Genomic DNA, 14460 nt, shown 5'->3' with positions numbered 1-14460 from the left:
CAAGTATATATAAAAAAAGTTGGTTCTTTTAAATTAAAAACCTAGGTTAAGGCTCCATTAAAACAAACAAATTATTCTGACAAATAAATAGCAAAAAAAAAAAGCATGATGTAGTAAAATCACAATTAAGCAGAAGCTAAATTTTTGATCCATCCTCACAACTCCACGCTTTCAGAGGTTGCTCTTCCCAGCCAAGAAGAATATAGTCCATGTGGGATAGCTCCATCTCAACATTTCTCCCACAAGCAGGAAATAACTGTGTAGTAGACCAGTATTCTGCCTCCCCTACAGGGCTGGCACTTTGCAATTTTGGTATTCAGTTATGAGATTTATAATCCAAGCAATCTCTTTCAGTCAGCCATGCATATTCTGTAGAACTTCTGATGTGTTTTAAACATCTGGACTTGATATAATCCGCTTAAGGAAGTCAGATTAGTACTTTGAGAGATTTAACACTGTCCATTTGAAATTCCTATCAGATAAGGACAATATAACTTCAATTAAGTTAGCTTTTAAGAGATGCTCTTCGTTTATAAACTGAAAAAATTAATCATACTATGATTCTTTCTAAAAAGCTGTCATACCAAACTGTTCAAAATAATAATTGAAAGGAAATGGTTTGATCAATATTACTCAGTAAACAAACATAGAAATTAAGCAAGAACAAAATTGACCATTTGAATTTGTACAAATCCACTAGAAGATGCACATGCAATATTAACTATAGTTCCTCTGCACATACAACAGTGTAGTTCATACAGTCTTTGACTTTTCCTTAAATAATGGAGCTGATATCCAAAATGACCTATAGGAAAGTTGAAGCTTCCTTTAGAGAGGGAAGAAGAATAGGCAGCTTAAAAGATCCTTCTATTTTTCTAATTTACCATCAAAATAAACAGCACACATCTTCACCACCTCACTGGAACTTTTATTTATTATGCAGTTTTTAAATATAACATTGAGCATAGATACTGCTTTTTTGCCTTTGTTATCAAGATGAAAACGTATAATACACAGCATTTTCAATTGAAATGTACTTGCTATAACCTCTGCTTCTACTTATCTCTTGTAGACTCCCCACCAAGGCATCATCTGCCTGTGAGCAGAAATGCGCTAGGGCAGCTACACAGCTCTCAAGCAAGATATGCAAGACCACAAGGCAAGTTCTTTATGGCATTAATGTTCTTACCCAGGTTTTGTAGCAGAGTTGTTTATGGGGTTATGGTATTTTCCACACTTCAAGTCAATATAGCAATGCTTGCAGCATCAAGCACTGCTGTAGAGCACACTAAGTGCTATAATGCCACATGTTCAAAGCCAAAACCAATTTACATCCAGATTAGCTGAAGTTGTAATACCCTTCCTACTAAGCACCATTATCTATTATCAAACCAAAGTTATCCAAAATATCCTTCAAAATTACGAGGATCCTTTACATGTATTGTAAGAAAATGTTTTTAAACTCTTAGCAAAAACATAACATACTTTTTTCTTTGTATGAAATCACACACTGAACTTTATTTGGTGACTGCAAAGTTTTCAAAAGCTGTAAGTAACTAAAACCAATGTAAACACTTGAACAACTTTAATCTTTAAAAATACATTGTTAGTAACTACCATCACAAGAGGCAATCTACAGTTATGGTAATTATGCTATCAATGTTTTTTGCCTCTGGCCAGTGGAAAGATTGCACCCTGTCATCCAAGTACTCATCAATTTAGGATGGTGTATTTTAGCTCAAGACAAAGTTGAACTGAACACCAGTTTAGAGTAAAAGTGTCCCATCAGCTTATGCAGAACAAGCCTGATCAGGCCATACAATGTTCCCACCAACCAATGGCATAAGAAGCCAAGAACTTTGTCAGGCTGCATTAAATATAAAAACTAATCTCACTGACACTTGTACTTTCATTTTCACCTTCCAGTCCTAGAAACATTAATGTGCACTGACGTTCTCTTTCCTGCTTTTCAACCATAAACATCTCTTGCTCTGAAAACTACCAACTTGGTTACAAAAGCCACAATAAAGGTCTACAGCTATAAGGCATTTACAGAAAATCTGCAGAGCTGTGCAAATTAGCAGTGTAGTTAATCATTTTTCCTATACACTATCACTTAAAGTTTTTATTTAATTTCCAACTTGAAACCTACAGGTAGTAGTTAAAAAGCATATCACCACAGTATCTTCTCAAGCCTTCAGAAGAGATGCAAAAATTATCCCTTTTGAGTGGCCACAGCTATGATCTTGATTTCTTGCTCCTTCCTCAACACCGAACGCAACAGTGCATCTACCAGGCAGGTTTCCAACAGCATCCTATCCTCTCAACTTTCTCTATCTTGGCTGCAGTCCTTCCTCTTTTTCCAAATCCCACCTACATTAGCAGGTTTACAGGATTATAGCCTACATACCTATGGAACTGAGACAGCACGGACTTTAGATCCTGAATTGACATAAGTGGAAGTATGTGCATGAGATAAAGAAATTAAAGTGTCTCCTGCTCAAGCAGATGGCCTACAATTACAGGACAGCAGACAAGATCCAGGAAGCAAAGAAGCCCATACCATATACCTGCAGAAGGAGTTCTCCATCTCCTTCTCCTCAGGGAAGAGGTCCTGGCTGACAACCACACTGATTGGAAAGCACCAAGAAAAATCAGAGTGCACTGATTTCAGCTGAAATAAGCTGGAAAAACATTAAGAAAAGCTACTGACCTAGAAAAACAAAAAGCCTAGATAATATGAAGTGTGTTATTTACACAGTATAAATATGTCCAGAAACGGTGTTATGCTAACACTTTTGCTGAAATACAGAAGTTAAAATTAGAAGAGGGCAGTTTTGCTAGATGAAACGAGTTTAAACCAGCACCTGAAAAATCTCAAGTTAAATATTTCTAATTCTACTTTTTTTTATACTTCCTAAAGCAAAGAAAATTATTCTTACTCTTCTAAACAAGTCCACTTCCAGCAAAAGATATCTTTTACAATAGGTTTCATTTCTTCAGGTGAAATCTCAGGTAGCTTCACTGAAACTACCTCAGTGATTTCAGACAGTGGCTGCCAAAGTTTTAAAAAACACATTTTGTTGCAGTTCTGTTTCCTGAGAATATGACATAAAGTAGCTCAGGGGTTTGATCTTAATAGTCATCATTCTGGAGGCTTTCCAATGCACTACATAAATTGTTTTATTTAAAAATCCGATTTTAAGCCCAAGACTTAGAACTTCTCTGATTTGATTTGAAAATAATTAAGAAATCACAAAACCTCTGAAAAGCTTACGCCAGCCTAAGTTTCCCAAGTAAGTCCTACAAAACTACTATTGAAAACTATATTAGTGGTATCCTGAGCGACAAGTCTCTCTAGATTTGCTTATTTATCATTTAAAGGGTCTTCTTTCACAGTACAAAATGTCTTTACACAAAGACTCAGAAAACACACAGAAATTTCAGTATACATTAAATTTTCTTACAAATAATTTTCATAAAAACTATGCACCGAGCAAACTGCAACGATTTTCCATCATCATTTCCTTCCTGAAGAACAACAGGGAGGAAACATATTCAGAAAAATTCCTTCTTGCAAATCATTCACAGTTTTTGTAGATTCCCTGTGTGTTCTCAGACACTTTCCAAGGATGTACAAGAAAGGACAAATAATTTTCAAAATACAACTCCTTTTTCTAAAGGCTGCAATTAGAATACTATATATAAAATAATCCCATCTAAGAACAGTAAGACTACACTAAGAACTTTAGAAAGCATATCAGTGTGCCAAAAACTAAATCAATTTTGCCGGGACCAAATACTTATTTACTAACTTATATTAGTCAGGCGTCGTAGCAATTTTATTTTTAATACATTTTAGACAAAGATTCTAGACTAAAAAATGTTGGACGTTATCGGAGGCAGTCTGTTTAACCAGACTTCAAAATGTAGGTCTTTAAAATTTACTAAAACAGCAGGGATTTTCTTTCAGCCTAGCTACTGGTTGCTATCTTGACTTGTTCTTTCACAGTCAGCAAATACAGAATCGTTTGCGTGCAGAGGTTGAACCAGGATTCAGAGGGAGAGAAAAAAAGTTATTCTCCTGATAAATCAATTCCCCAATCCAGTCCTCTGTGCAACAAAGCACAGGGCATGCTTATCTCAGCAGCTTTACAAGCTCAGGAGGAGTTTGCATGTGGTTTAAATAATTATGCCTACGGCCCAACAAACAAACCAAGTACTGCAATTACTCAAGAGTAACCAAAACAGTGGATGGTGTTCATTTTCGTAACTGCAAATTGTGTACTGATTACACACCACTGCAACAGCCAGTTCTATCATCAGGTCTTTGCAATTCAAGTGTAATATTACTACTTCTTCTTGAGGCCGTGTACTAACTCAATCACTCCCTTAAGAAAAGCACTGAATGATTCAGAATTAAGACTGCCCATTGCTCATATTGCTCTTCATGGCCTGGTTAGCTCTACTCATTCATCCTTAAAACAGCTGTTCATTATAAAAATTACCATTATGAACAAATAATAGATTTCCAGACACCCGAGGGAAATAAAATTAACAGGCTTTTAAATTTCAAAACTTCTGTACATAAAAGCCTAACTGTATGAACAAACAAGTGATTTTCATGCAACTACTGCAAATCACAATATTCTGTAATGTATCCCTGTGTTCTGTCAAGTCCAGCTATACATTCTGCGCTCAACAGAATCACTTTTTCTGGCCAGAGTTTGAAACCTTTAGTCTCTGAAAGAATTAATTTCTGTGCTCAATCCTGAAATGCCATTACCTTCTGAAGTTTTTTAAAGAGGTCCCCATTTTTCTTTTTGAAATATTATTCTACGGTTCTGAAATATTAAAGAAAATAACACGGAGCATGTCATAGAGACAGAACTGAAATCTACTAATAGTCAAACTAATAAAACTGAGCTGACACTTTATATTCTAGTCTTGGGAAGGGGTGGGAGGGGAAATAACATTGAAACTAAATTCAACCTTGGTATCAACTGGATGAGCTCGATTTAAGCTTAGCTGCTTTTCCCAGGCAAAGCTTTACCATCATCAAGACCATGTTCTTTCCTAAGCCCTCATTTTAAAAAATCTCAGCCACAAGAACTCCTAAAACAATTCCAATGCTAAACTTTAATCTCAAATATCTAGCATAAAAAAGGAAACATTCTACAGTTCTTTCATACTATCTCATCAGAAAAAAGAAATTCCTGCACAGTTTACTAGCAAGAACCGCATTAAGTCGGAAAAAATATCACTATAGAAAAAAACCCAGAATTATCCTGCACATTCTATTGCTGTCTCAGACAGAGCAAGATGTTTAAACTTGGAGGCACTCCCACATCTTTAATCTCTTCCATTCTTCTTAACAAGTACTGCCTACTACCCTACGAACTTGCTGTACCCAGTTTTCCTATGAAGCAGAAGCTGTGGCTACTAGCAAGAATGGAGTGTACTTGCCCTCAACTGGCCCTTCTATAATTTAATACTCCCTAGTTACATCTATACTAAACCCATGAAACTATTGCTTAGAAAAATCAGCTAAACCCAACAAAACTGATTTCTCATTTAAATGCTTATCAAAAATATTAATTTTAAAAGAAAACCAACCAATTGCTTTCAAACTCACGTAGGCTTCCACTTTTTCCTGAATTTTCCAAAGGAAAGAGTGCATGCATGTTCCTTAGGTAAAATTGAATGAATCGATTTCAATCATAAGTTAAAAAAATCTCTGGATTCCAGAACGGAAACAAGCATCTTTCAGAGAACTGCACGAAAAAACTCTCTTCCAAGGCCAGTTAGATTAAAAAAAAAAAAACCCCAAGAAATTAAAACAGTCCCCCAAATACTGTTGTCTTCTGTATTTCTCAATGGAAACAAGTTAGTTATATGATTGGCTACTATTGCAAGGGCTGTGGTAAACAAATGAGAAAAGCTTCAAGAATGAATAAAGACTGAATTCAAACTCACAATCCAGAATATCACATAGTGAACAAGTACAAACCAACAAAAGTACATCATTTATGATGTTTCCCAGACACATCTGGACCTGGAGGTGTTTAAGGGTCGGGTGGACGAGGTGATGAGGGGTATGGTTTAGGGAGTGTTAGGAATGGTTGGACTCAATGACCCAGTGGGTCCCTTCCAACCTAGTGATTCTATGATTCAAATATTATCATACCTCTATTTATTTGGTTGTTTGCTTTAGCAACTGATCCAGTGGGACTCCTGCTGATGTTGTCTTGAACGGACTGAGCAGATGAAATAGCTGACGTTGAATTATATCCCATGGGAACATGCTGTTGAAGTGAATGAGGTACCGATGTACTCTGGCTAGAAAATGTATTAGTTTCTTTGAACTGTCCAACAGCAGGTAGGCTCTGAGAGGTATACGCCTGCCCATACACACTGCCAGCAGCCACAGGAGGATAGGAAACATTAGGATACATGGCACTAGAGGCCACAGGCATGGTGTAGTCATCAGAATTAAGGGGAAATCCCTGAGATGCAACTGAAGAGCCAACAGAAGTGCTGTAGTGGTTAGCAAATGCTGAGTATGACTGCTGAGCACTTGTATGCAAGTAAGATGCAGATGATATTGCTCCTTGAATAGGTCCTTCAGCTGAGCCCACTGTATGGGGAGAGGTTTTGTAGAACTGCTGCGATTCCTGTGGACTCAACACATTGGTTCCCACAGAAGGTGTCATAATATTTTGTGCTGGTGCTGAATAGTAAGTAGGGTAGTAACTGGCTCTATACTCATTATCCAAATGTGAAGCAGCAGCTTTATTGGGCACTTGGGAATAGTGTCCTGAGGGCACGCTGTAGTTTGGAGGATGCGAGCCATAGCCAGAGGGGAAGTGCATCTGACCCTGCACCGGACCTGAAATAAAGAGAAAGAATCAAACGTATTAAAGGTGCACATGCTAGCAGTGCCAATGAACTTTGTACTTACTCTACTAACAAACAATAGGTTTCTTTTTGTTTCCCATCACTACTTCCATCAGCAGAAAGAGAACAAGCCATGTATAATGCACTCAAAAGACAATATTTGAAGTAATCTGCAAACACACACAAAAAAGAGAAAAATTGGAAAGATAGCTTCCATAACTGAAAGACATTACCATGCCAAAATTGTATGCCTCACACTGGTACTTTGAAAATTTTAAGAGTTTTTAGGAAGTTAACAGTTAAACAGAGAGTGAGCTACAGTAAACACCAAACTGATGTTACTAGAGAGTCTGAACACACCACTGTGCCTTAAAGAAACTGAGTAAATACGGAAAACGAAAAGCTGTAGTCAAACCAATCCATCAATACATAAAAATGCAACTGCTCTTCTTCACAAACCCCTAGTATGGTAATCAAGCCATAGTGCTACAGAACGGGGTGATTGTGTACGTTTCTTTTGTATTATACTCTTATGAAAAACAACATTTCTATGAAACTACAGAGTATCTGACAAGGCACTGAATTTATGTTTACTGCCTGATACTTACACTAGGTATAGGAGATGTTGATATCAGAGAAACTGACTCTTGCTGTCACTGCAAATGACTCTACAACATCAGAGGATAATTACAAACTGGCCCAGCAAGGGTCAAACAAGTACTTGTTTTCTACAGAACCAATGTTAACTATGTCCAAATTGTTTTTTTGAATGTCAACTGATCAATCATAAATCTGAAAGTTCTTCCTTATGTTTTTTTATTCCTGAACTCTTATTTTTTAGTAAACCACAAATGCATTTCCCTGGATAACTTCCTTTCTAAAATTACCACACCCCATTGCTAACGTCCCGCTGACTACTACGTTGTTACTTCCCTGTCTTCCATGAACAGAAACACAAGTACAGCACTAGGCCATTCCCAAATTAAACAGCAGCTGTGACAACAATAAAATGTTGATTTCCTCCTTTATATTTACAATGGCTACAAAACCTAAGCATTATTAATCTTGTCTTGAAATTCTGAAAAGTAACTGTTTGCAAAGTAACAGAGAGATGTTCTATGACTAACCCGCAAGGCAATTTTAGTAATGAATTTGTTAATGGAAACTTGCGAGCAAGGAACATGCTGTCCAAAATTGCTTTCTGGTAAAATTAAAAATGCCTTTTTGTAATTGACAACCCAGAAAACTGAGAAGAAGAGAAAGAAGCTAAAAAATGAACGATACTAACTTAGACTACTGGGTCAAAAGACAAAATAACTTTTGGGAAGAAGCATAAGGAGCTTAACCCCTGCCCCTCCAACCTGAGATTCGAGGAGAGTATGTAACCATGCTCCTTATTCACCATTTTCTTGGAAAATAGTGGGAGCTGCTTCAGAAAGGTCTGTACTTTATTGTCCTTTAAAGGAAAAATATTTTGAGTTAGCAAGTCATTAACAGCTATGTGAAGTCTGGCAGACTTTTGGCCTGCTCTTTTAAAAGCCTGAAAGAGCAAACTCAAAAATATATTAATAACTTATGTCTGTCAAGGCTAATTGCTTTAAGAAGTTATGTCACTTAAAATGGCAAGAAAATGTTTTTTCCTGAAAAGTCCATGCATTTGTTCTACAAAAATATGTGGAATAACATAACTAAGCAGGTGTAATTCAGACACTGGTTTAAGAGCAATGGACTTTTTAATTAAAAGGCTACATATCAAATCATCTACTGCAGCCTTCCACTACGTGCCTCTGATTTAAAAACATATACCATAATGAAGACAGATTACATTACCAATTCAAGATAGCAGTTTCTACATTACAGAATGGCCAAGTCATCTTTATTCACATTTTTAAGTGGAAACATCTATAAGTTTAAAGTTATATATAAGCACACAAGAGCATAAATCCCCTTAAGACCTCACTAAGACAGACACATCTGACATTTGAAGAATAGTATTTTTGATTTCAAACTCCTGGTCCTTTAAAAGCAAGGTTTGCAATTACAAATGAAAGATTATTTCCATCACCTGAAGTGAGCTTTTCGTCCATTTGATTATAAAGAATTTTTTTTATCTATTATAAAGAATTTTTTTTTTTTTTTACACAGCAATTAGTAGCTAAAGCTACTAATTAGTATTAGTAGCTGAAGCTATTAATGATGACTAGATAATTGGACAGTTTTCAACACTGGAAATTTGGGTACTTCTTCAGTGTCATTTTGAAATCTGGTTAATTGCACCATCTGTCCTGATGTCTCAGATACTCTACCTTTCTCCGAAAACACCTGACAAATCTCTCTCAAAAAAAAAAAGCAAAACCAAACCCCAAAACTCCCCAAGAGGAGTTGAAACCTTAACTGCACAGAGAAGGCGCAGAGTTAAAACACCATCTCTGTAACAGAAGCAGTTAACCTCCTCTTCTACAAATTAATACTTCATAATGTTACAAAGTATAACCACACAGACTTTAACAGGTGAACCCCAAAACCTTGATCACTTTTTAAGGGGGGAAGCCATCACCACATCCCCCAAACCACGCTATGTGAGTTAGTAAAGCTCTGTCTGTTATGTTTGTTTGATGTTTCACGTGATTGTATTCTCTCACATGAATAATTAAGCCATCTGCCACTTACCCTACCTATATACGGTCTACATACCCTACAACACCAACTTCCCTTCTAGCTAAAAACACCTGGTAGTTTTCTGTAACTCGTGACTTCCTTTTTCCACCTCCAGAGAAGACTCACCACAGCTCCCACACTTATCCCTTAGAGGACGGGCTGGGGATAGCACTCCTCAGCCTCCTGAAGTTCTGCCTGTCCTTAACTGCCAGCACGCAAGCCAGCAAAATCAAGCTGCTCAGGCATGGAAATAATGCCTGGCTCCTTCATTCACCCAGCTTACCATTTTTACAAAGTATTCAGGGATTTCATATCTTTTAGACCTCTATCCTCTTTATCAAATTTAATTAGACTCTCTAGGAGATCAGAAGTCTGAAGTGGGATGGAAAACAAGGCCAAATAATGTCATAATGAAAATTAAAATCCCAAAATGCTATTAGGATACCAATGGCAATCTTATAAACCAGTTGCAGACAACACTATACAAAAATCTTCCGGAGAATCACAGGGATTCAATGCAGTTACCCTCTCAGGGTTAAATTTCAGTACATGAAGTCGCCAGCACTGAAGTCCTCCACTGCTACTGGAAAAACACATCATTTCTTAGTGCTTATTTAACAAGCAACATTTTACTATACTGAAACTAGGAACCGGGTCCTTTTCCATTCAGATACAAAGCCACCTGTAAGACTACTAGAATAAAAGCTTCTTGAAACTGCAACACTTTATTGACAAGAAACATATTTTAAAGCCCTAGAGTTATAAATAACTCCCCCAAAAGGGCTTTTTTTTTTCTTTTTAACACTTTATTTCAGTGTAAGATCAAACTGAGAGCACTGTAACAGAGAAGAAAAAAAACCGAATACAAACAAGGCCTTTTTTTTTTAAAAAAAAAAAAAGAAGCCCTAAATTAAACTAAAACTAAAGTCTCCAAGGGTCTCAAGTGGATTTGGTCATTAGACCAGGGAAAATTCACTAATAAAGGTGAACATAATTTTTAATACCACTGTATGTATAATAGGTTGCTTGCTTTCTGTAAAAAACAGCCCCTCTTCTATCAGATCCCAGAAACTTCAAAGTTTTACCTGAAAAGTCCATATTTTATGAAATTAAAACACAGCACTTTAAACATCTGAAAGGATGCACTGCAGTGTCTTCTCTCAGGCAATATGGAAAAAGCTGTATTCGCTTAAGTATCTTACATGTGAATTCCATTATAGTGACATAAACTTAAATAAAAAGCAATGACAATTTTCTTCGTGAATTTATTCACAGAAAATGGAAATTTCCAGTACAGTAATTTTCTGTTATTATTCCCCTCTACTCCCATTCTTATTACACTTTCAAAAACAGAAGCCCCAAATCCTGTTTTATAGCTTCAGAACTTAAAACTTCTAAATCAGTTCTTAAAGAAAACAGATAATTGACCATTTTACTACTACCGTCCTTTTCATACACTTTAGTGACTTTTGCACTATCTGCAAACTCGCTCAAACCCTACTTTACAGGCATGTAAGTGCTTATCACCTGACTACCCCCTTTGCACACGAGAAATATTCATGAGGAAAAAATTTTGTTGCTTGTACCCCACATACTGATCCGTGCAGAGGAAAGCCCTGTGCACAAAACAGCCCGACTACAGAATAAAGTGTTTAACAATAGGAGAAAACTCTATGCAAGAAAGAGGCTAAATTTGACACCAAATCATCATTAGGTGGGGACGAATTATTCAGGCATTCTGAAAAGTTAGTGAGATGTATTTATAAAGAACTGATTTTATAAAAATTACACATTAATTACATTCATTCATAGTACAGTTGGTCTCAATACCTCTCCATCTGCGAAGCAGGCCAGCATCTCGTGACTTTCAACTATTTTACCTCTACTTGCCAGTGACCCATACTTCACTGGTCCAATCTTATTTATTCTCAAAGCCTAATCTCCAGTTGTGTACACACCTACTCATCCACTACTTTTCACTCTGTGACCACTTAGGAAGTCAGCAGTGCTCTTGCCTGCAGTGCAATGGTTTTGGCCCAGCTCTACTCACTGCGACTGCCAGAGCCAAGGCCTGGAGGTGCCTCAGCCTACAAAGTACTCCCCGAACGCCACAAAAATGCTTTTAAACTGGAGGAGGGAAAGATTTAGGTCAGAAATTAGGCAAAACCTCTTCTCGATTAGGATGGTGAGGTGCTGGCAGCCAGAGAAGGCTCACCACAGCTCCCACACATTCCCTAGAGGATGGGCTGGGGATAGCACTCCTCGGCTTCCTGAAGCCCTGCCTGCCCTTATCTGCCAGCCACTCAGTCATGGAAATGATGTCTGGCTCCTTCGTTTACCTAGCTTACCATTTCCACGAAAAATACAGAGATTTCATATCTTTCAGACCTCCATCTTCTTTATCAAATTTAATAAGACTCTCTAGAAGATGCCCAGAGAAGCTGTGGTTGCCCCATCCCTGAAGGTGTCCAAGGCCAGGTTGGACGGGGCCTTGGGCAGCCTGGGCTGGTGGGAGGTGTCCCTGCCCATGGCAGGGTGTTGGAAGTGGATGAGCTTTAAGGTCCCTTCCAACCCAAACCATTTTATTGTTTAAACTAAACGTTAGGAAGAAATTCTTCACGATGAGGGTGGTGAAGCATTGGCACAGGTTGCCCAGGGAAGCTGTGCCCATCCCTGGAGGTATCCAAAGCCAGGCTGGATGGGGCCTTGGGCAGCCTGGGCTGGTGGGAGGCGTCCCTGCATGTGGCAGGGGGGCTGGAACTAGATGATCTTTAAGCTTCCTCCCAACCCAAACTGTTCTATGATTCCAAAGCAGGCGCCACAGCACACAACACACCCAGACCCGCGAAAGGAGGAGAAGGAAGAGGAAAAGGAGAAAGAGGAGGAGGAGGCGGCTCCTTCTCCCGAGTCTGGCAGAGGCCGCGCCTCCTCCCCAGCTGCCCCCCGCACGCAGTGCCCGGCCCGGCGGCTTCGCAGAGAAAGCGCCGCGGTCCCTCCCGTCCCGTCCCGTCCGCTCACCGTTCTGGAACCGAGGCGCGGCCTCCCGGGAGGCTGCGGGCCGAGGCGGCAGCCCGGCAGGCGCGGACATGGCTCCCTGGCTGCGAGCGGCTCCTCCTCCGCGCCGGGGTCGGGCGGGAGGGCGGAGGGGGGTCGCCCCGGGAGCGGGGGGCGGGGCCGCGCAGGCGGGCAGAGCACCGCCCCCGCCAGCAGCGCCCCCTGGTGGCGCCTCGGCCGCGCTGCACCGCGCCGCCTCCCCGCCCGGAGCGCCGGCGGCAGCACCCGCTAAGGCTCATTTTGGAGCTTTATAGAGGGAGCGGCCTTTGTCAGGCCCGGGCGACACGAGGAGTGATCGCCGTCCATCGCGTGCAGCCAGGCTAAAACTCTTTAACAGGATATATTTCCTCCTTGCATGCATGTGGATAAACTTTCCCAGGAATCTGACGCATATTCTATTACTTTCCAGGGTCTAATTTTAATGTTATTGTGAACTTTGCAACTCCCTGCTGATTCGGAGCGGGCTGCAGCTCTGCCTGACCGTGCCTTGGGGATGGGGAAAGGCTGCAGACAGAGGGGATTGCAGGGGAAGAGACACCAGGTCAGCATATATTACACTTCACACAGGGTGTTATCATCTCCTAACAATCAACAGTGTCTGGAGAAACGCTGTTTTGAAGCAGACACGCTGTCAGAGGGACATTCTGTCTGACTTTCAAAAAATATAAGTACTTAGGTGAAAGTTAAGTCTAGCTTAATTCGAAGATGTTCCACTTTTTGTAATAGTCACTGCTTCTATCATTATGAACTTCACAACAGTCAAAACTCTTGCTAACCTGGGTCTTTGGATCCAGCTCTGCCTGACCGTGCCTTGGAGACGGGGAAAGGCTGCAGACAGAGGGGATTGCCGGGGAACAGACACCAGTTCAGCACAGATCAGGCTCAAAATAGGATGTTGTCCCAAAGAATGAACAATGTCTGGAAAAAACACTGAAAGAAAACACGCTGTCAGAAGGACGTTCTGTCTAACTTTCAGAGAACACAATTACTTAGATGAAACTTAACTCTAGCTTAAATCAAAATATTCCACTTTTTGGAACAGTAACTACTTCTTTTATCACTATGGCAGGGAGAAGGGAGGGACCTCACCTTCAGTCTGCAGGTGATGGGGCTGCATGTCCTGTGTGTGTAACCCTGCTGGGTGAGGGCAGGCTGGCTGGGGTGGTGGGAGTAGAATCATAGAATCATAGAATCACAGAATCATAGAATCACCGAATCATAAAATCATATAGTGGTTTGGATTGGAAAGAACCTTAAAGATCATCTCGTTCCAATCCCCCTGCCATGGGCAGGGACACCTCTCACCAGATCAGGCTGCCCAAGGCTCCATCCAACTTGTCCCTGAACACCTCCAGGGATGGGGCATCCACAGCTTCCCTGGGCAACCTGTGCCAGTGCCTCACCACTCTCATCATGAGATCACTGCACTTCCATCCCTGCCACAGAGGATGGACATGTATACATCCAATGTGGTCAGCAGGATGAAGGAAGTGATTCTGCCTCTGTACTCGGCACTGGTGAGGTCACACCTCAAATACTGTGTTCAGTTTTGGGCCCCTCGCTACAGGGACATTGAGGTCCTGGACCACGTCCAGAGAAGAGCAATGAAATTGGGGCTGGAGAACAAGTCTTACGGGGAGCAGCTGAGGCAACTGCGTTGTTTAGTCTGGAGAAAAGGAGGCTGAGGGGAGACCTTATTGCTGTCTACTACTGCCTGAAAGGAGGTTGTGGAGAGGAGGGTGCTGGCCTATTCTCCCAAATGACAGGGGACAGGACAAGGGGAAATGGCCTGAAGCTACGCCATGGGAGGTTCAGATTGGACACTGAAAGGCTATTGGGCACTGGAACAGG

General features: G+C 40.2%; 1 protein-coding gene across 2 annotated transcripts in view; it reads right to left on the bottom strand.

Annotated features, from left to right (window-relative positions):
• SEC24B (SEC24 homolog B, COPII coat complex component) overlaps positions 1–12691 on the bottom strand; it is a 49727-nt gene extending 37036 nt beyond the window's left edge. For both annotated transcript variants that reach the window (XM_054065207.1, XM_054065208.1), the window contains exons 1-2: positions 12574–12691; positions 6188–6889 (exon numbers count right to left, since the gene is read on the bottom strand). In XM_054065207.1, the coding sequence (XP_053921182.1) occupies positions 6188–6889; positions 12574–12643 (772 nt within the window). In that variant the 5' untranslated portion in view covers positions 12644–12691. The remainder of the gene's footprint in view (positions 1–6187; positions 6890–12573) is intronic.
• Positions 12692–14460: the final 1769 nt, after the last annotated feature.

Source organism: Cuculus canorus, chromosome 4 (assembly GCF_017976375.1).
Source record: "Cuculus canorus isolate bCucCan1 chromosome 4, bCucCan1.pri, whole genome shotgun sequence".
Lineage (NCBI taxonomy): Eukaryota > Metazoa > Chordata > Aves > Cuculiformes > Cuculidae > Cuculus > Cuculus canorus.
This window is presented reverse-complemented; position numbering and strand designations above follow the sequence as displayed.